The sequence below is a fragment of the Sciurus carolinensis genome, chromosome X (genome assembly GCF_902686445.1).
Source record: "Sciurus carolinensis chromosome X, mSciCar1.2, whole genome shotgun sequence".
In the NCBI taxonomy this organism is placed as follows: Eukaryota; Metazoa; Chordata; class Mammalia; order Rodentia; family Sciuridae; genus Sciurus; species Sciurus carolinensis.
In genome coordinates, this window is record NC_062232.1 from 22916789 (window position 1) to 22940528 (window position 23740).

The 23740-nt window shown below is 33.6% G+C and overlaps 1 protein-coding gene across 1 annotated transcript in view; it reads left to right on the top strand.

Annotated features, from left to right (window-relative positions):
• The window catches only part of Il1rapl1 (interleukin 1 receptor accessory protein like 1), a 1316339-nt gene that overhangs the window by 205350 nt on the left and 1087249 nt on the right, over nt 1-23740 (top strand). Inside the window, exon 2 of the mRNA XM_047536575.1 lies at nt 3647-3752. Coding sequence (XP_047392531.1) covers nt 3647-3752 — 106 coding nt within the window. The remainder of the gene's footprint in view (nt 1-3646; nt 3753-23740) is intronic.

The window sequence follows — 23740 nt, forward strand, 5'->3', positions numbered from 1 at the left end:
CACAGCATCTTGTAAGTAGTATATGCTCAATAAGTTTATCAAATGATGAGTTTTAATGCTGTAATTGAACTGCATGTAATAGAAGCCATGTTCATGTTCACATATCAACTTTTTCAACTAGCATTCATTAGAATTAGAAATAAAAAGTGGAATAAAATACACATTCACCCTGCAGGGGCATCAAGTCTAGCAGAATAGAAAAAATATATAAGTAAGTATATAAGCTAATAATATGGGGAAAGATGGAAAAATAAAACTGGTATATATAGAAATTTTCCAAGGGAGTAGATGTGAGTTGATTATATAATAGTATTAATGCTACTACTAATAATAACAGCAATCAACTATAATAACAACAGCAAATTTCATTTATTAAATTCTTTCTATGTGCCAGTGCTGTTCTAGGCAATATGCTATATATACTGTTAGAAAACTTTGCAAATAAGAAACTAGTCACAGAGAGGATAAATGATGTGTCCCAAAGCACACTACTGATAGGTGGCAAAGCTGGGCTAAGAAAGCAGATAAACATAACTGCTCTTAACCAGTATGATGTCATTATTCTGCCTATGATTTAATAGTGGTTTATGTGAAGCTAAGTGGTGAGTGCTTTTGTTAATATGAAACAGGTAAGTAATTTTAGGCCCACCCTTCCAGAAACTGGAAGTGTCTTAAAATTGTTTCAGTGATAGTATGAACTACATGAGAACCTCAGTAAATGATTATTCAGTAACCCCCTTAATAGTTACACTTTCCATAGTTTCAGTTTTCCAGTCAACCATGCTCTAAAAATATGTAATGGAAAATTGCACAAATAATTCATGAGGTATAAATTGTGTATTGTTTTGGGTAGTGTGACAATCTTGCACTGTCATGCTCAGTCTCACTTGGGATGAGTGTATCCTCTATCTAGTGTATCTACCATGTATCTGAAACACTCCTATTACTCATTTTGTAGTCATCACTGTTACCAGGTCAACTGTGGTGGTTATCACAGTGCTGATGTAGTATCCTAACTCTATGTCACAGTGCCCAGATCATTCACCTCACTTCATCTTAACGCATAGGCCTTGTATTATCTCACATTATCATGAGAAGGGTGAGCATAGTACAATAAAATATTGAGAGATAAACCATGTAACTTTTATTACAGACCTGCAAAATTTTTACAATTATAATAAAAATAGTTAATAATGTCTCCTGCTTCTAATTTATAAATTAAAGTTTATAATATGTGTATATGTGGTGAAAGATCATATAAACAGAGCTTGGTACTATCTGTGGTTTCAGGCAAAACCAAAGGTCTTGGGACATACCCCTGCTGATGAGGTGGGCCAATTGTATACATTTTTCATTGCTATTTCTGGGTAAGAATTGTAATTTTGCCACCAGTACAGCAAAGCTTAAATATCTACAACAAGACATGTAAAATTCATCTTTTGATTTAAGATACAATAAATTTCTTGAAATAGTTTTGTAAAGATTATTACAGATTGAACAAGACATCAAGTCTGTGAAATGTGATGTAATTCTTTTTGTTTTCCCTAATAGGCAAAGTTTCAAGAGATTCAATTAAGGATCTTGATGTTACCAAATTGATGCTTTCTAAACCAATTTAATTTTAAGAAATAGAACTGCAAACTAGACTGTGTGCCATATAGAAATGAAATGAGTAAGGAAATAGTATTTTGAACAAGACTAAAGTAATAAGATAGTTAAGCTGGAAGGGCTTGCAGTATATAGTTGGATCCTGGAGTTTCTTGGGCAGCACTGATTAAACTCACACTGAGAAAGGAACTGATTCTCACTGCTAACCTGAAGGCTGAAGATATCAACTTGAAGATTTCCTGCAGCTCCAGTTACTGAGGTGGCTGGGAAATGGGGTTTGGGTTTGAGGAATGCATGACTCAGGCTTATACTTTATTGTGGCAGTTTCTCAGATGTGTCTGATGAATCAGCTCTTCGAACCAGGTTTCATTTATGTCTTTATATGAACCCAAGGTCCTTAGAAAACTGACAGAGACTATCATCATTTAAAGGTGTGCTGGAGTTAAAATAACATATTCTCAGTGTTATTTTATAAATTCTCTGATTTTCTCACTAAAATGAAGGTGACACTTTGCTGCCAATGAATGGATTTTGATATTGTTTTGTGAATTAAAACAATATTTTTAACAGACATTTAGTAATGTGAATCAATTAACCATTCAAAGTATTCAGAGGTACCTGTCTCTGGGAGAGCAGAAACTATGTCAAATCACCCTTTTTGCTTCCTCATCATTAATAAAGTTATAGTGATGGAAAGCTAGATGTGATGAGTTCTCAAATGTCTTGCAAAGACACTTGTGCTGTCATGGGTTGACAATATCTTTAAACTATGTTCTGACTTGCTGCTTTTTGAAATTCAGTCTTTTAGCTCTACTATTTTAGTCATACACAAAAGAAAAGAAATACAGTGGAAGGTGATTGCCTAAGACTGGGAGAAGTTGAGGAAAATGGGAGAATATTGGTAAAAGGGACAAACTTGCAGATATGAGATGAATAAATTCTTGGGATCTAATATACAGCATGGGGTAATGTAATCAATACTACTTCATTATTTACTAGAAATTTGCTAAAAGTGGATTTTAAGTGTTCTGACCAAACACAAATAAATAGTAACTATGTCCAGAGATGACTGCATTAACTAACTTGATTGTGGTAATTATTTTATAACTTATATTCATATTAAAGCATCATGTTGTATACCTTAAATGTATACAAATTTGTCATTTCTATCTCAAAAAAGCTTGGAGAGCGCTGGGGTTGTGGCTCAGTGGTGGAGCACTCGCCTAACATGTGTGAGGCCCTGGGTTCAATCCTCAGCACCACATAAAAATAAAACAAAGGTATTGTGCCTGCCTACAACTAAAAATATATATTTAAAAAAGAAGCTTGGAGAAAAGAGGGATGATTTTCTGAGGAAGATGATGTATATATTGCTAATTTCAAGTGAAAAAGTTCCCCTTGTGAAATCCAGACACAAGGGTAGCATCCTTTCTGGTATCCCACTGAGAGTCTTATAATAGAAAGAAATTATATATTTTTGTAGCTTTCATCCACAGTGTACCTTCTCGTAATAGATACAAAAGTCATAACATTCTCTGGAAGTATCTTATTTGATGTTTTAAAAAGAGACTTTCAAAATCACAATTAAATCTTTAGCAGCATACAATGTAAGATTTCCTCTTGATTTTCAAAATGACAATGAATACAATCACACACTATTGCAGCATGGGTTATTTTTAAGTGTCAGTATTGGCAACTTATGTTAAAAGTGAATTGCTAGAAAAATAGTCCTTTGGAAGGAATGGTTTCACCTGTTTAAATACAATTAGGGCCTCTAAATAAAAACTTCTAGCTCTTAAGTGAATATAAGATTTTTAAGCATTTTGAAAAGCCTATAGAGACATAATTTTGGCATTATTAATTTTGATTAAACTTAGGGACCACACAACACATGGGAAAATGTAATAGCCTGTTCATGCTCTTTTTTGTGTGTGTAATTCACTGCCCCAATCATGCTTGATCAAATATCTTACAAACAATCTTATAATGTTGGTATGTGTCTTTAAAAATGCTGTTTTTCTTCTTATCTTTGCTATAGGGAACAGCCTTTAAGAGCTGGAAGATGAAAGCTCCGATTCCGCATTTGATTCTCTTATATGCTACTTTTACTCAGAGTTTGAAGGTTGTGACCAAAAGAGGCTCTGGTAAGAAGTATTCCTTCTTTTTCCCTCATTTTTATGGCTTAAAGTGATGGTGATACATTTACACATGTGCTGTTTTTGAGAGGTCGACAATTGTTGGGAATCCACATTGTGGAGATGTAGATATAGGCAAATTGTGGAGTATATTAATAGTGTATTATAAAAGTGTGAGTCGGTATGAACGTAGCTTATGTTGTGTTTACTTTGAATTGGATTGAATTCAATATGAAAAGCTTGCATTTTTATTTCATTATATGTGAGTTTCAACATTCTTTTACAGAGTGTCATCTTGATTTTTGCATGGAAATATTGTGTATTTTTTATGTTAACATTTAATGTTAGCATTTTATTCTCGGCTATGCTTAGGGCAGATTCTTTTAGGTTTGTACTTCAACTGATTTGCTGAATTCACTTGGAAGCATTTAAAGAAAGCAGCAGTGTTATTTAAGAAAATGTCACAGGGACACACCATAATATTTTAGTAAGGAAATATAGAGATAAGATTAGAATGGTAATGAAAGGCACTGTAAGTAGATCAGTGTTGAATCTTATGAAAAACTTCTCATGTTATCAGTTATCTGAGTCTGTAGTGGACTGTTGATACTTTGAATTAGGGAAGTATATAAGAGAATTGAGCCAGGTGTGGTGGTGAATGCCTATAATTTTAGCCACTTGGAAGACTGAGGAAGGAGGATCACAAGTTCAAGGCCAGCCTTAGCAATTTAGTGAGGCCCTAGGCAAATTGGAAAGATCCTGTCTCAAAGTAAGAAGTGCTGGGGATGAGGCACAGTTGTTAAGCACCCCCTGGGTTCAATCCCTGGTACAAAAACAAACAAACAAACAAACAAAAAACAGAGAGAGAGAAAGAATTTAATGTCAGTAATAATACAACGACTTGACATGTTCACATTTGATGTAAGGCTACAGAAGTTTTGAAGTTATACCTTTTAAGCATAAGGGAAGAAATACATTGTGTTTAGCTGCTAGAATCAGGATGTGCTCTCCATTAGTTCCAGAGAGACAGTGGGGAAAAAGAAGATGAGTTAATGTTCATAAGGCTGCAGAAAGTTAAAAGTTGTATATCAAGAATTGAATATTTGGAAGGGCTGGGGAGATAGCTCAGTCGGTAGACAAGGCCCTGGGTTTGATCCCCAGTACCACCAAAAAAAAAAAAAAAAAAAAAAAAAAAAAAGAATTGAATATTTGGAATTCAGAAAGGAGAGGGCATGATAAGATTGAAATGGGGATGTGCAGCAACAATCTCCTTCCCCTAGATTAAGAGGTTTCAAATTCATGTTGATGATATAATGAAAAAAGCCTCATGCAAGGAAAATAGACAGATATTTTGCTCACATGAACCTCTTTTGGGAAGAAAGTCTGGGAAGAAACTGGGAAGAGTTTTGTGCATGGATAAGGGTTTGGTTCAGGGTTGAAAGTAAAAGGTATATTATTGAGCCAATCATTGGTTCAAGAACTTTTTGGTATTGCTGCTGTATATGCCATTGATGTGTGTGCAAGCAATGTGAAAAATAGTGTTTCTATGATTCACATTATTTAATCTATTTGGGGAGGTATTTTTAATTGAGAGGAATCTCTTAGGGTTGGAATATGATTATTGATTAAATGTTTTAAAAAACTCAATTTTCTAGTTATTCCACAAAATTATATAAAATCTGTTTTGTCAGTTCTGTGAATGTCAGATCTATGATTCATTTACTGAAATGCACACATGACTTTTTTCATAAAATAGAGGTCACAGGTCCATTCTGTATAAGCTCTTATTTGGGTGCAAGAAGTTTTATCAAATTGGGAATTACTTGGTATATTTGAGAATTATAGAGCAGACCTAGAAATGTGGGACAACTGTAAATTTCATATCTCCTGCTCTAGAGACTTGGGAAAACTCATTAACCTGTTTCAAATTCAATTTTTCTTTTAAATGATATAAATAATTATTTTAGGAGGGTGTTACTGCAATGCTGCTGTGAGGTGGAAGTTCTGAGACTTTGCTGTCTTCAATTTATGAATACAGGTGTTAACTAAACCAAATACGATTTTATATCTAATAATGATATAAAATGATACAAATAAGGCAGGTACTAGGGTTTTTCAGCCTGCTTATTTTGCCTTTCTCTAGAATTTGAATTAAGATCACTATTTCCAGCATCTATATTAAGTCCCATATGGATGGAAGTACTTGGTTTGTTTTGGGATATTAAGGATGAAATTTGAAAATGAATACTATTTTATCCATAAGCTTTCAATTCATTCAACTTGGATTCGTTTCAAATAATGTTTGTTACTGTGGCACCTTTGTATGAGAAAAGCAGATATGTGGCTTACTGAATAGCATCATTACTGATCTCCATAGATCAAGTAGAAGAGGTGTATACTTGGCATCTTCTTCTCAAAAGATTAATGGCTTAATCTTCATGCCCAGCCCAACCTATAAAACCAAAGGCACTAAGGCTAGGAATTCAGAATCAATGTTTAATGTTGGATCTTGCATATTAACCAAGAAGGCTGCTTATCCCTGCTCTTTATTCTTATCATTTAATTATTTTTATTCTTGATTTTATTAATCATTGTGAAAATTCAGTAAACATGTTTCGATGCTTTTCTCATTTCTTTTACAAGATTTTTTAAAACTCACTGTGACCTCTAGAAAATCAGAATAGTTTTACTAGTTGAGTACATATAAAATAGGAATATAATGCACACTCTAATGTTGAATTTTTATGGCATGTTAATTGTGTGTAGTGTTTACTTTAGGCTAACATGTATGGTCATTCCACAAAAATTTAGAAGTATTTGTTTCTCATTAACAGACCTAATTTGAAAGCAATAGGGACTCTTATCACAAGCTGGAGATGCATTATTTTTATCACATTGGCTTACACCCCTATTGCTATTAATTTAAGGAAAAAATTAAATCTAATAAAGCAGTTATATTGTTATAACATCCTGATTAAAATATTAAAAATAAAACTTTGTAATGTTTTGGGTTAAATATCATTTCGTATAAGTGCATGTTATGACAAATAAGGATTATATTTGGTCTCTAAGGTTGTGCATACATTTAAAATCAAGACCTTTAATATTATTGGAAAAAGATATTCACCCTTGATTACACAATAGATTTTTCTCCTGGAACCATTTTGTACTTAAAAATTTATAGGCAATACTTGAAGAAACAGGCAGACTATCAATATTACTGATCCTCCTCAAGTGTGTGAAGTGTTAGAGCAATTCAGGAAGTAAACATTTGAGTTGCTGTCATTTGAAGAATTCTGTACAAAAACATGTAAAGCACGTGTGCTTGGGGAATCTTTGTATCTCAACCAGTTTAGAAAATGTAGCTTAATATTCTTGATTATCCCTTTCTTCTTTCTTTTCTTCTGTTTACTCCCTTCCTCTACTTCCCTCCCTCTTTCCTTTCCTCCCTCTTCACTCACCTCCCCTCTTCCTTCCTTCTTTCCTTTAGGGTATTTTTCTGCAAATTAAATAATCTGTTTATATTGCCACTGTGTCTTTGTAGAACATTTTAACTATTAAAATATTGTCACTATTTTGTTCAGTTAAAGTTCCTAAAATGCTCTGTGTGTACCAGGCCATTCAAAGAGGTTAATATGGTCTTTGTCAGCAACATTTGTGTGTGTGTGTGTGTGTGTGTGTGTGTATTAATTGGTTGTATCTACGAGAATTTGAGCAACCATGGGAGCAGGGAAATCATACAAATTGTTGAAGAATTAGTATGGACAAAGTATGACTAATACTATGGAGGAACTAAAGTGTAAGTTGTAATTTGGTGGAAGAATTTAGGACACTGTTGAGAAGCAAAGTTAGTGGAGCCTGTATATAGAAATTACAGAAGAGAAAAGGGTCTATGATGATTTGGCTTTTGTAAATTTCTCTTTGCTTTCATCCATCCCCAAAATATAAGATATTGAGTGTAAAAATCAAGAATTTTGCATGTATATAACATATAGTGCCAAAACGGAGTGCTAAAATAGATTCAGGGCTCAAGTAAATGTCTTAATTAATGATTACATGAATCAGTGGCTGAATGGTTTTAATGTTCAGATTGAGGTTGATCAGTGAGGGTGCTGCAGAATCAATACTGTATTAGAAAGATAAAGGTAAAATAAAATAGAGACATTTAACAAAAAGTAGCTTTTCCCTTAAAGTCAGTATAATGTATAATAGGAGACTGTTGAAGCTTAAGACATAAACTCATAATAAGCAATATCTAGGACATGTTAAGAGTTTAGATGAAGAACATGAACCTTTAAGATCATGAGTGTTTTCACAGGTTTGGAATATAGTTCAAAATCTGTTAGGAGGAAAGGAAAATTATTCTTCAATTATTTATGTACTGGACTTTTACTACATTTAACACTAAGGAAGTACTAATATTGTGTGGACATTTGGGTTTTAATGATATTGCTCAGTAGTGGCCATCATGAAAAGTATATAGCTCATGATTACTGATACTTGATAAATAAGCTAGTGAATTCAATATAGGAAAGAAGTATTCATAGTTATTAGAGCATATGGAGAAGAATAAGTGGCTATATTGTATAAACCAAAGAGTGCATACTATTCTAGAGGGGCTTTAAGATATATGAAATTCCCCAAGCAGCTAGCTATTAGAGACTAAAAGGATTGCTGCAGGGAGTTGATCTTCTCTTCATTCTGGAACCTGACAGGGGACACCTGTTTGTGTAAAACGATTTAGATGCAATTCGTGCTGACAGTAAGAGGAAGGTGAGCCTCAAGGGATTTTCCAAAACTTGTGAATTTAGGCCCAAATAATTTATAAAAGTCAGTAGCAGTTAAATAACCAAAGACACGGTTTAGGTTCTAATCTTTGTTATCTCTATATCTTCATTTCTTTAAGTAACAGAAAGTATATAGTGTAAAGAAAGTGAGATTTAACTGAATAGGAATGAAAAATATAGTAGGTTTCTTCCATCTCTTGTCAATGTGATTTATGTACATCTGCTCTCTTGGGCATTCCTGGAAGTCAATGAGCTTAATTCCACATGATTAAGAGACAACCTAGTCCCCCAGCATCTGCCTTTATTATGTTACCATGTGTTTGTTCTCAGTGGTGAAATATGTCAAAAAGTATGTGGCATTTCTCCTTATTTTCCTCTGGGATAGCTTGTAAGACCAAACTTCCGATACTTAGTTTCTTTATTTTTTTGAAATAAAAAATGCAGTTTAAGTTTTGTAGGAAAAATATTTCTCCTCTTCTATTGTATTTTTTATAATTTTTGAACTTAGATCTAGAGTAATCTTAATATTCATTTGAATTGATTCTTTAATTGGAATAAGAAGTCAAACAAAAAAGAGAACTTAAGGAAATACAATCATTCACTGTCATTGTATAGCAATCATCTGATATACCTGTGCATTTCACTGTCAACTTATTCATTTTAAATAAAAATTGTCAGTACAGTTTTATATAGGGTTGGCACAGATTAATGCCAATTGTGGGAATGATACCTCATTTGTAACCAGTTCACATGGAGAAGATAAAGCCAACATGGATGAATCTTCCAAGTTGAGAAAGATTTCAGTGGGGAAGAGACTGTCTCAAGTATATAAATGTAGTAGTGTGGCACTGTATTAAGGGTAAAAAAGGGAATACATAGTTCTAAATATTTGGTGGAAGAGGTGAGAGAAAGTAGTAGGAAGGAGCCAGTCTAGATGGGCATTTTAGGCTTTGTTAAGGAATTGATGTTTCATGGTAGACATACAACACAGGTAGCCACTGCTTGGAGAAGAGGATGAACTGTTGATCTATGGGATATCAACTGTAGGCTTGAAGGTGATCCATAAGATGGATTGGAAAATTAGGAACATTGGGACATCAGTGCCCTACCTCTACTTTAACAAATTTTGTGGCTTCAAACAACAAAAATGTATTACCTTATATTTCTTGATACCAGATGTCCAATATCATTTGGAACTTGTGGAAGCTACAGAGGAGAATCCATATTGGTGCCTTTTCCCAGCTTCTAGTATCTGCTTTCCTTCTTTGGTGCTGCATCACTCCTACTTCTGCTTTTGTCATCACATCTTCTCTGACTCTCCCTTCATTCTCTCTTTCTGTTAAAAGGGCTCTCGTGATTATTTTAGGCTTTCCTGGGTGATGCAGGATAATCTACCCATCTCAAGATCTTTAATGACATTTGCAAAATCCATTTTGCCATGTAATATAACATAGTCATGTGTTTCAGTGAGAAGGATGTGTACAGCTTTCAGGGGAGGAGGCATTTTTCTGCTTACCACACCTTGTAGTTAACTAATTCAAACAAATTTTTTGAAGTAAATTGGAGACTAGAGAAAGGATGGTCATTTGGTGGTAATGGAGGAGATAAGAACAGAGAAATTGTTAAGGGGGCCATGTGATCCATGGTTCATAATAAAAAAGGTGTGTGTGTATATGTGTGTGTGTGAGAGAGAGAGAAAAGAGGAGATGAGAGGGAGAGAGAGAAGGAAGGTGAGGTACAGGTAAAGAAAGCAGGGCAAACAAAGGAAGAGCCACAGGGAAAAAAGAGAATAAACAGACATTATTGATGCTTAGGAGCTTGGGATCTTTTAAGATTCATCCACATTCCACATATACCCTTTCAGAAACACCTCTTTTTCCTTGTAGTAGCCTGAAGGAGTCTGTATCTTTAAACAACAATAACAACAAAAACCCCTGAGACAAAAATAATTTTTCTGACTTAAAGTAGCAGCAGTGAGAACAGAGAAGACAGAAGAGAGCAATTTTAAAGTTAGAATTCATTTAGCTTGATTGATGATCAATTAGATGTGGGAGGTTAGAAAGAAGGAAGTGAAGAAAATCATTCTGTAATGGGAGGATTGTGATTCTGCCAATCACATTAAAGATCCCCACAGCAGAGAAACTTGAAATGGCCACTTGTTGAAAGAGAACAGTAAAAAGGTATTTGTGACTTTAAGATGCTACACATGTTTGTGCAGTTATGTCAGCAAAAATGTCCTTACAGAGAAGGGAAAACAAACTGTTGTGGATCTCACATAAGAACAACATGGTAAAAAATGATTTTGGACAGATAACACTCCCTATAGGAAAGACTATAGTGGAATTTAAGAATGACCAATCAGGGACTCAATAAAAACTATATGGAGATATATTGAGGACCAGAAAAGTAGTCAGAGGAACTGAAAATGTATTTCTGAAGAAGACTAAACAACATTAGGTGAATGTTTGGAGATGAATTGCAAAATAATTTGAGAAATTGTATTGATGGTGTTGCCAATTACGGAGTAGAGAAGGAGAAATTTATTCAGGGATAGGGGATGGAATGTTCTATTTGGAACATTTTGAGTTGGGGCAGTCACTAGAAATATTGAACAAATGGGATTATCAGTCTGGGTTCATATTAGTTTCCTGAGGCTGCTATAGTAAAGTACCACAAATTAGACAACATACAATAATAAAAAAATTGTTCTCTCACAGTTCTGGAGGCCAGGAATCTGTGAATTCAAGGTGTGAACAGAGTCACATTCTTTTTAAAGGCACTGAGAGAATCCTTGATTGCCTTGTCTATTTTCTGGTAGCTTCAGTTGATTCTTGGTTTGTGGCTGTGATGATGTAATTTCTTCTTTCATCTTCATGAGGCCTTTCTTTAGTCTCTAATCTCCGTTTTTCTCATAAAAGGACACCTGTCATTGGCTTTAGGATCCACTGGAATAATTCAGAATGATCTCACCTAGAGATCCTTAACTTGATCACTTGAGCAAGGTACTACCCAAATAAGGTCACATTCACAGGTCTGGGCAAACATATCTTTTAGGAGAGCTCCTTTCAATATACAAACAAAATCAGGGCAAGCGTTGTGGATTTTGAAATTGTCCTTATATTAAGTGTAGCATGAAATAATAATCATCCACGGAATGCATGCAAGGAGAAAAGAGGAAAAGGAAAGTGAAAGATCAAAGGTCCTATAGAACACTGGCCTTGAAGAGGTTTGTAGAGAGAGCCCAGCAAATCAGGTGAAGAGACTAAAAGGACGTTAAAAGAGAAGTAAAGAGAATTTAATGTATTCCTGGAAACAAAAGGAAGAGAAAGCCTCTAAATGAATGAGAGATAATGTTGAACTTCATAGAGTTGAGCCAGTTAACTGTAAGTAAGTCACCAAATCAACATTCAAGGAAATGTAGAGAGTGAGATAAAAGGGAGACTGAAAGAAATTGACGTCACACATGTATTTAAAAAAAAAGCACCTCTATTACCCCAAATCAGTATATTAGAAGTGCTATTTATTTTTTTTAAATTTTAACTCTTTAGAAATTGTGCTTTTTCTATTTAGGTAAACCAAGTATATACTCTTGGTCAATAATGCTAATGAAAAAATTGTACTATAGGAAGGATTTTTTTTTCAATCAAAAGTGTTCTAACTAGATTTGAAATATGTTTGCCATAGACTAACCTGCTGAAGGTAGGGCAATATTGATTCAATTTTCATTCCCTTAGTTCATACAAACAGATAAGAAAGGTGACTTACAAGTGTATTATAATTTGTCAAGGTTAATCCTCATGTTGACTATCATAACTTGGCAGGACATTTCAACAGACAGCTAATATTGACATTTCAACTTTCATCTACAACAAAGATCATTAAAAACACTTGCTTTCAGTTATTTTTCCATAAGTGGTTTAGGTTGATCAGGTGAATATTATGAACTCCATAGCACTGGAAATTAAGAGACTTGGGTTTCAAACCAGTTCCTAATAAGCCTTGTTGATTGGGACAAATCCCTGAACCTTTAACATCTTTGGTTTCCTCTTTCATAAAGTAGCAATTATGAATGACAACATAATCAGTAGAAAACATAGTTCATTTTGTTCATTTCATAAACTTTGCACATATTCAATGTATACTTACTAATAAATAAGTGATGCTTTCCTTCTGTAACATATTTTATATGTTAGCACATCAATTAACCATTTAGAAGGCAGAATTTGGGGCAGGAGTACCTGAGGTCTGTTGTTAACTACACTTAACTTGATGCTATGTAGTTGGTACTAACACCATGAAGCTGAAGTTGTCATTGTAAAACAAAGGTTTGGTTAAGGAAAAAAATGAATTTAGTTGCTGTTTAAAAATTGTGTGGTATGTCATTACATAGCTAAATTAAAAATATTCCTTTCCTTGGAGGTGATGGTGTACCTAGGTGAAATTGGGGTTGGTAGTTCAAAATACTAAGCTGTGTTTGTCTATTTTTGCTTATTTACAGCAAATTTCCTTTGATAGACCTTTGTCTCTTAAGATTTCCATGCAAGACACCTTGAATGGAAAATGTGGCCTTCAGGCAACAACAATGGATAACTTTGCCAAGTTTAAAATTCAAGGGGTATTTATAAATATTTCTTTAAAAAGTGTCAGGGCGCCTCTTATGTATAGTCTAAACACTATGAATTGTCATTCATATTTTACTAACTGTACTAAAATATTTTCTAATTACTTCTACCTTGATTTCAGTAAAATTCGGCCTTTGGCATTTTGCTTTGAGCTCTAAAAGCATATTTGATTAACCTTGTATTGGTATGAAATAACTATTATATTGTGAATGATAAAGGTAAATGATTGTATGGTGAGAAGGATTCCATACTCTAATGAATATTTTTTTCTTAAATTTGTTGTCATTTTAGAAGAAAGAAAAACTACCTGAAAAGAGTATCCTTCTAGTTTTTCCTATAACTATGTTCTATAAAGTAATTGAACTCTCCAATGCCATCTTGTGGCTTTTCAGGTTTGATAAAAATGCAGTAATAAACAGAATGCAGCAAGAGAATAAACATGGGAAGAAAATTTCCAAGGAATTATTGTTCAGAGATTATTTTAATTGGTCCTGATGTTTTCCAAACATTAATTTTCTCCAATTCATTTATTTTGGTTTTAAAAAGTATTTGTGCTTCTGCTGTAATTTTTGATATATTTTTATAATAGAAATTGTGACTCAGATTTTTAAGGAGATAGAGAAAAGTTGTATATATCACGAAATTATCATTATGTCAATGTATAGCCCTATATTACAGAAGTCAAGTTTTGTGGATGAGTACATTCATATTATAGGATATTGAAATATGTTTTTAATTTGTTGTTGCCATTAAAGTCACATGATTTTATAGTTCAGGTATCAGAAAGAGAAAAAGACATTAAAGATTTTTCAGTTGCTCACTAATGTAAATAAGAGCTGCTCGTAGAAATGAAGAATGTGTGATTAATGGATTTGTGCTTCATGGCATGCATTTTCCTGCTGGTCTAGTGGACTGGGCTTGCAATAGGAGATGTGAGAGCCAAAGGGTAGTAGAGCTAACTAGAAAGCACTAACCACTAACAAACATATCTTGAAAAAGCAATTGTCATTTTCTGCAAATACCAAATGAATGAGGTCCAAGAAAGAATTCTTTGTTAGCGATTTTTTTTAATGATAAATTTCCAAAGGGTCTTAGTACTTATAAATGCCCTTTAAAACAAAAGGCATATAATACACATACACACACACCACAAATATATGCACATACATACACGCACAGACTCATATACAAACACTAACGATCTTCACAAACTTTGGAAATAATTTGTTTTTGGTTATGAGAACTTAGATATAATGCACATAAGTATATTTGCTTTTATTGTCTTAGGTACGGAAGTATCTTGATATTCTCAAAAGGCAAAGTGCTTGGTTTGGTATACAAGTATTAACAAGCATTTATTGCATTCCTATTGTACAGAATGATTGATAACATTGATCAACATCAGCTATACCTGGATATAAAAAAAGGTTAAAATGTTTAGATAGTTGTAGAGATTTGCCTTTTGAATTTCTTATTTAAAAAATATAGAGAAGTTTTAGTAAAAGAAATAAGGTAAAATTATTGATCTTTGTCAGTTTTGATCATTTCATTCTTATTTTTCCATGTCCATGATTCATATTCTGAAATATTTTCATATAACTTACCCAAAACTTTGGTAATCATTTTTCTTGGAAACATACAGAGAACTTATTTAACCGTGTGTTTTGCATATTATAAAATATTCGTATCTGTCATAGCTTTGGAACTGACTTTGGAAATGATGCAATAATCTTTATTCTTTCATACTTGCTAGTCATTTCTAGTTACATTGATTGATTAATTGTACTGGGAATTGAACCTATGGGTGCCACTAAGCCACATTCCCAGTCTTTTTGTTTTTTTTGAGACAGGATCTCGCTAAGTTGCTTATGGCCTCGCTATGTTGCCCAGCTGTCTTTGAACTTGAAATACTCTTGCCTCAGCCTCCCCAGTAGCTGGCATTAGAGGTGTGTTCCACCATGCCTGAATCTAGGTACTTTTAAAACTTAGAAAATGTTTACAAAACATGATGTAAACAAGCAATTGGACTGAATTCTCTTTGGAATTAAAAAGTTGAACAATTATCCATCTCTGCTATTGAAGACCTTGCAAAAATTAGTACCATGAAACACATGAGTGTAGTGCATTCATTTCCTATTGGTATCATAACAAACTGCCAAAAATTTAGTTGCTTAAACACTTTCAATTGTTATCTTACAGTTCTGAAGGTCAGAGTTTCTAAAATCCAGGTGTCAGCAGAATTGCACTCCTTTAAGGTGCTCCAGGGAAAATCTGTTTCTCTGCCATTTCCAACCTCTAGAAACCACCTGCATTCCTTATCTTGTGCCTCCTTCCTCAACTCAAATCCAACAACATAGCATCTTCTAATCTTACTGTTTGACCTCTGCTTCTGTTGTCACATTCCCTCTAACTCTGACCTTCATGTCTCTCTCCTATAAGGATAAGGATCCTTGTGATTGCAATGGGTGCAATCCTTAATCATGTCTTAAAAGTCACTTTTGCTGTGTATGTTACTGTATTCAAAGGCTTTAAGAATAAGTACATGGAAATCTCTGAGAACCATAATTGTGTCTCTAATTATTCTCTGTAGCTACTAGACTATCTTTTACCTGAAGTTTGATATGACTGAAAACATGTATATTTGGACATAGTAGGTGGGAAAAGAAGAGTCTCAGTAGAAAAGGTAGTAAAATACAGATGTAAGCCAATTCACAAAGGGCTTTGTATGTCATGGCAAGAAATGCTAATAATATCTTGCAGGAAATTAGGAATTATTGAAGAAATTTGAGTAGGAGTTGCCTGCTCAGATAGATTGGAAAGACCTCTGAGACCAGAGGGTGGAAAATGAGGCCAATAGTGCAGGTGAGAAAGTCATGAATTGAGCTACTAGTAGTAGGAATAGAAAGGGAGAGAAATGAATTTGATTGCTAGTAAAAACTAGAAGTAATAAAAAGTCATAACTGATTGTACAGTGGAGAGAGCAAGGTGGAGGGTGATTCCATTTGCTTTAGTAAACTACATATTCTGTTAAGAATTAATAACTAATGTTGCATTTCCAGTCTGTATTCTTCTTTGTTAAGTACATATGTGGGTGTACTTTTGTGGTTTGGTACAGACTGACCCATTTTACATCTGGAATAAAACCCTTTTATGTGGAACAAACCTGTCTCTTATAGTAGAGCTTTCCCACAGAGCATTTTCCCAAAGTCAATTTTTCCTCCTTCAAGTTTTTACAAATGTCTTCTATATTTGTGCTTATAATGGAAGATTATCTTCTGAAAATTATTGTGAAATACATTTAATTAACACAGGGAAGAACACTTTCTACAGGTGTCACATTTCATTTAATATGCAATGCTAACTTGTATATGTATTACCATGTACATATACATGCACATGTACACACAAGTATCTGCACAGTTAATTATCCATTCATAAAACCCACTTTTATCAAGGATGTACTATATGCCAGGTGCTGAGGATGCAGCAGCGATTAGGATATATGATTACTGCATTTTAACATCTGTTTTATATTTACCCAACTGAATAGTAAAAGCTCATTGAGTGTAAAAATATCTTATACATGTTTATGTATATGTCTTTTAGAATCACTATGCTTAAAGGAGTCATTGCATAATTAGTGCTTAATACATATTTGTGTTTGAGTGCTAGATTTAAGAACACTGATGAATCTCATCATAGCACTCTATATTTTTCCATGGTGATTTATGTACTTGTCATAACTCTCCACTGATACTGGAAATTCCTTGGGGAAACATCTTTATGTAGTTTCAGTTCATACCCTTTATAAGCCCTCACTCAAGACCTTGCAGTAGTGTTACATGAGCAAATGAATGCATTTAACTTACATGAAATGAATGCTTTTATCCATTTCTCCGGATAAGGGGAATTAGTTTTATCTTGAGCTCTTGGGGTAACCTGACCATTCATGATTATTGTATGCAATTCCTTACTGGAATTGTAATAGCTAAAACTGGAAGTACTGAGGCTACACTGGAAAGTGGATCTTGATTTCTTCTTTTGCTCTAAAGAGCAGTTTTCCAGTTACTTTCTTATAATAAGAATTGTGCAGCTTTCCCCTCCTCCTTATCCTTGGGTGTTTCTGGCACATATGTGAATATGTAGGTCACTCCATGAAGAAAGACTAGATGCAGTACAGTGAAGGAATCCTGCATGGAAGGATGCCTGGGAGGAGCAGAGCATGAGCCAAAGCAGCTGTGCAATGCCTGCATTTCTCCCAAGACAGATCACAGCAAACCCTAGGAATACTATTGAATAGAAGTGGCCTACAACATTGAGGGTGTTTTATTTTAATTCAGAACATGAATTAGTTCAATTTGGCAACTTGCACATTCATTCTGCCACTCTGTAACTGACATGCCACTCTGCAATGAACAGTGGTGACTTACTGTTTGTTTCAAAGGCATGTTTTTGCTTTCTTTGGGAGACGTGCTTGGTTTGTTTTGTTCAATTTTTAATGATACATGATTTTATTTTAAATTTCTTTGGAAACTGCTTTGTATCCTAGGGTTTCCGGCTTTCTATGAATTGAGAGGAGGTTATTACCTTCTAAGTTTTCAATTAGGAAAACAAAGCAAGTTTGGAAGCTCCATTGGGATCTTGTAAACCCTCTCAAAGCATGTTCTGAATGAGACAATTTTTGTGCAACTAACTCTAATCGTCTGAGCTGCAACAATCTACAGAAGCTAATTGGAGAGAGTCTCATTCTGCAGCATGTATGGGGGTGATACAATAGTAGTTTTGCTTCTTTGAATTGATTTTTGGTGGTGCTATTTTGTTGGGTCCATCCTTCCTTTCAGGACCTGGTATTGTTAAAGGATTTTTTTTTTCTCAATTTTAAATTATGTATTCTTTAATGATAAGGTCTAGACCTTACATGTAATCCTCTCACAAACTCATCATACTGTTATTTCTAAATCCTCAATAGTTCTTTATATCTATTCCAGAATTAGTAAAATATTAGTGGCTTTGTATCCTTGTGCTTTACCTGGATTGGATATTGAATTCTGTTTCAGTTTTAATGTTTGTGTTCTGAATTATATCTTGTAGGTACAGAATCGTATTTATCGTGTTTCCTTTCTTATCACCACTTCAGTGATTACATTGTTGACATATTCTGATTTAGACAAGAGCATATGCTTGACTAAATTGATGCCTTACAAATGAATTTCATTCATGCAGTTATTTTTAATTTTTGATTATATTCTTTGGTTTTAGTTTTATGTTTTCTATGCTTTCCAAAATCTGTTCCTTCATTACTTAAAAAATAAAATTTCTCTGACACTTGGAGTTTTATTATGCAGATTTCATATCATCCTAACTTGAAGAATGGTATAATTAAATAGTATAAGAAGAATCATATAATTAAACTTTTTTCAAATTTATAGGTGTTTGCCATTTGTTCTCTTATCCTAAATTTGATTATTAGTTCCCGATCTTTAGATTAATCAGTGGAGAAAGTAGATCATATTTACACCTTTTGGTTATTGTCAGGTTTTAAGAAAAGCTTTTTACTGTCAGATTATCTTCTCCACAGATCTTGGGGTGATGTCCTAGGACCCTAGAGTAAAACTTTTCATCAGATGTAAGGGAGTGGAAGATTCCCAAGAAGGAGGTGGCTGAGAATACAGGATAGGAAGCTTGTGAGACAGAGTATCAAATAAATAATTGAAGACAAAATAGAGACCTGTGTCTTCTCACCTCTCCTTTCTGTGTCCTAGGCCACACTTTGCATCATAAACTTTTGCCCTAAAATAATGCCAGTTTACCTCACAGCGTTCAAATAGGGTAGGGATTATGATTGAAAATGCTCATGGATAATATGTCTTAAATCTGTTTCCATTGTGGAGAAACCTTGAAACAGAGTTCAAGAATAGGAAAAAATGATGTTAAAACCAGATGTTTTGAATTAAGGCAAATATCTAGATGTTCTTTGAGATGATTTTTAAATGGGAACACTCAGTTCATGCTGCCATGTGGTTATGCCATGCCATCTGTAAATTAGTGTTCAATGACAAATTATTAAAACTTAAATTCAAACTCATGGTTAAATTTAACTTTGATACCTACATTTCAGGAAAATGAAAGGATACAAAAATGAAGTCAACTTCCATTACATGAACAGTTAAAGAGAAATTGTTTTCTATGTTTACAAATGTAAATACATGTTCTTCTGTTTATTATACAGATAATTTATATATTTATATACTTTGGTTGTATCAATAGGCATTTATATAATAAAATACTTGAGTTGGATGTTGTGTTAAGTAAGACATATACTTTTAATATGAGAAACTTACATATTTTCTGAGGAAAATTAGGTATTCATTGTTAGGAAATAAATGAGATCTTTTATATTTCTGCCTTACTTCACAACCCAAAAAAGATTATATTACCTTTTGCAATTATTATTTGTTGAAGGGGGAAGGTTTTTATTTGTCTACTAATGTTTTTTTTTTTCTTAGCATAAATTGTTGTGTAGAATACTTTTAGGTAGTGCTGTTTTGCTCTTAAATATTTTGCCAAGATATTATAGAGGTAATAATTTTAAAGAAGTGTATTTTTAAGGAAATACTTTGAGACATGCATATAAAAAGAATAAATCTTTTTATATCATGTTGTACAAATTCTTTATAGGGTCCTGTAGCTATTTCCTTTTATAGTGATTATTTGGGATGTGTCTGATTTAACCAGACCCTGCAGGGGCTAGTTCTTTTCTTCAAAAAATAGATCTAGTAATTTTTAAAAATTTAATATCCATCCATTATACAGTATTTTTAACCTTTATTTTATTTATTTATTTTTATGTGGTGCTGAGGATCAAAACCAGTGCCTCACCAGTGCTAGGCAAGTGCTCTACCACTGAGTCACAACCCCAGCCCCTCATTATACAATATTTTAAATATTCCACCTTGTGCCACATACTGTTCTCAGCACTGGAAAAAAAAAATAGGTTCTTTTATCATATAGGGTACAGCTTAGTGAACTTAAATGAGATAATTTCATAATATTTCATCCTGTTAGTAGTGTAATAAATAGCTGCTTTTAAAAAGTAGTGTAACAGTGGTTTACAAAGGTGGTTGACAAAGCTAAAAGAGGCTTATTTGAGAAGTTATCATTTCAGTTGATACTTAACTACCAGAAAAGAGTCCATTATGTGAGAGTATGGGTAAAACTGATTCCAAGCAGAAGGAATAGTGATTGCCAAAGGCTTGCAGCAAGAGCAAAGAAGACATTTTTAAGAAAATGAAATAATGTGATTATGGTTGACAGGTAGTGATCAAGAATCATGCAGTGACTCACACAGTGGAATTTTCAAAGGGGGCAGAGCAACGATTGAAGGGGTGAAGTGGAAGGAAATTTGTAGAATTAGCTGTGGCCCCTTAGGTCATGATTACGAGTGCACATTTTATTCTCGTGTAATGTGAAACGACTAGAATCTAGTAAATGGAAGAATGACAAGACATCATTCAAATTTTTTCAAAGATTGTTTTAGGTGTGGAGTAAAAGGCTATTGAAATCTTCTTAGCAATAAATGACAGTAACTAGGTCTTGGGTGGTAAGTGCAAGATGGAGAGATAAAGACTGTTTTGGGTGCAGTTTAGAAGTAGAACCAAACAGGATTTGAAGGCAAACTTGATGCTAGGGATGGGGAATACATAAAGGATACATAATGCATTAAGAACCATGGATAACGTCTACATTTCAGGAGCAACTGAGGTAATGGTACTTATTGAGATGGAGCCAATTGCTGGGGCAGGGGAGAGTTTCTGTTTTAGATATATTAAGCTTAAGATTCCCATTCAAATTTATAGTGAATTTTCAAGGAGTCTACAGGCAGTTCAATGGACAAATCATCACTGAATATGCAAATGGAAAGTGCCATTGGCATCTAAATGGAATTTAAAACCATTTGCCCATATGAGATCACTCAAGCTGAGTGGAAGCAGAAGTAAAAAATAGAGGTTGTATAGGCCAGGGTCCTAGGATGCAGTAACTGGCAAAAAAATTAATTTCAATAACTGGCAAAAAAAATAAGATGCAAGAAAAGTGAGATAGAAAAATTGAATGTGATTACATGGTAATCAAGAATGATTCGAGAAGATGAAATCAAATGTATTGAACAGAGCCGAGATGTAGAGTAAGATGGAGTACTGTGCATTTGATTTGGAAATATATAGAATTATCAGTGATGAAAAGCAATGAATGACTATGGCAAAAAAGTAGAGAACAGAGGTTAGGCAGAGACCAGTGGAGACAACCTCTGTTATATTGGTGTTCACAGCAAATTTAACATCCTCTACTGAATGTAACATGTTTACAAATGTTAATATATGCTATTAGGTATCTAGAAGTGAATATGTAGGTCCAATGGAAAAGCAAAGAGAATAGAAGCATAAAAATCAAATTGTTTTAGAGGAAAAACAAGTTAACATCAAATTGAAGTTTATTTCACAAACCCATATTCCTCATGCCCACTGTCCTGTTAGATCTATTATGTAATGAAGAGCTGTGTTAATTATTCCTGCCACCTGCATCTAATGGAATTAGATGTGAAATTTCTGATAGGTACAGATGGCCATTTGCAAAAAAAGATTTACTCTTTTTTCCTATCAGCTGGTCAAATCTCTTGAGTTAGAAATATTCAGACTATGAAATTAACCACCAGCCTTTTGCATAAGTATAGATAATAAATATAAATGACAGCTTCCTCAAGCCCGAATAAACTTGTTTTGTTTAGATTTAGAGCTTAGATAATATCCAATCAAATGTACCATGCTTAAACATTGTGATTTAATTCTGTTTGGTAGAGGTTTGACCCAGTTGAATTGTTTCAACTTAAGTAATCTGATAACCTATTCTCAATTGAATCCACTAAATTTTATGAAAATATATTTTAATCTCAGAATGCATATAAAATAAGACAACAATAAAGAATGTATTGCTGAATAATAAAGCTATCAGTATTATAATGAAGCTCATACAAAAGGTATGGCCTATTGTAGTTAGTACTGTGCACCTCCAAAAGTTGTAAAGCAAGAATTAACCTGGTAAGAATATAGATAATATGTGGTAATGATGGACAAACTCCTTTTCATTTTTCCCAGGCTGCTTTCAATGTTTTCAAGCTGAGGATTGTTGAAATCAGGATTTAGATGGCTTTTGAGAAGTCCAGACAGATCTTCATGGTCAGATAAAGACAGGATGACAAAATGAAGAAGCAAAGTCCTGGCTTGGTTACTTGAATTGGGGAGATGACTGAAAAATAAGTTGAATGGGATATGATGATTAAAAACTAATATTCTAAGTCTGAATATGAGGAATAGTGATTGCTCAGACCCATATATGTAACAGATGCAATATATGTCAGACATCTCACTGTGAAAAGCAGGGGCTGAAATGTGCAAGGTTTAGTGTTCCTCCTGAGGGAGGAACAGAAACATATTAAGAATTACCTAAAAAAGCAGTGTTGAACAAAATAATGTTGAAGCCAAAAATGTCAGAGATCTACTATAACTCCCTCATATGAGGTGAAACAACTTAAGGTTATTTAACTGATTTTTATGTCCTGGTGAGTTAGACCATCAGAGATAGTATGGTTCTCCTTATGTGAACTAGGAAAATTATATATAGTAAAGAAGGGAGGTCATAGCCATGAATTAGAAAATGATCTTAATGTAGTATTCCTTCTGCAAGATGCCAGGGGAATAAAGCAGTTGTTGACTGAGGGACATACTTGAATTAAAAACATCAGCAGTAGTATAGTTTTTGTAGGAAAACTTAGATATAAAGAAACTTGTGTGACTATATAATTTTTATAAGTTTTAGTCACACAAAATGGAGCAAATTATTATATTTTTCAGAAACACATCTAATTGACTTTCAGAAATCAGAATGTTTTAGAATCAGAATGCTAAAGCATTCCTTTTTAATTCATTTATATTGATTTGCCAAGGAATCATTCTCTGATAAGTTGTTCTAAAGTGTCAACCCTCTGGGTTTTGCAAAAGATGTAATTTTGGGCAAATTTAACCACATATTTTTGGAACCTTACCATTTTCTTCTCTTGAATATAAAAGATTTGGAATATGCCTTGACTATTTTTTGCTTGTTGTAATTAAAATGTCAAATTTAAAGTTGTTAAAATGCACATCTCTCTGATACTAGTAATTCTTTTCTTTAAAAAAAAACACTTATCTGTTCTTTAATTTCATACATGTCTAGATTTTCTTAGGCAAATATAGAAGTGCCTGCTTTTAGAGTTTGCTCAAAAGATAATATAGTCTGATGTATATAAACTTCAGTGCGTAAAATAGATATATGTTCATAATGTAGAATATAAAAAACATTAAAGACAAACATATTTCCTAAGATGACATAAGCAACTCAGTAGTTTGATAGGGACACTTAAGGCTAATAACGTACATGTAGTATCATGACACTCTCATAAAGTTGAATGTCATACTTTTTATCGTTAAGCAATGTAGCTGTTTTTTGCTGATAATTTTCCAATTTGGAAATCCGCATTGTTTGAAATTGGTACATT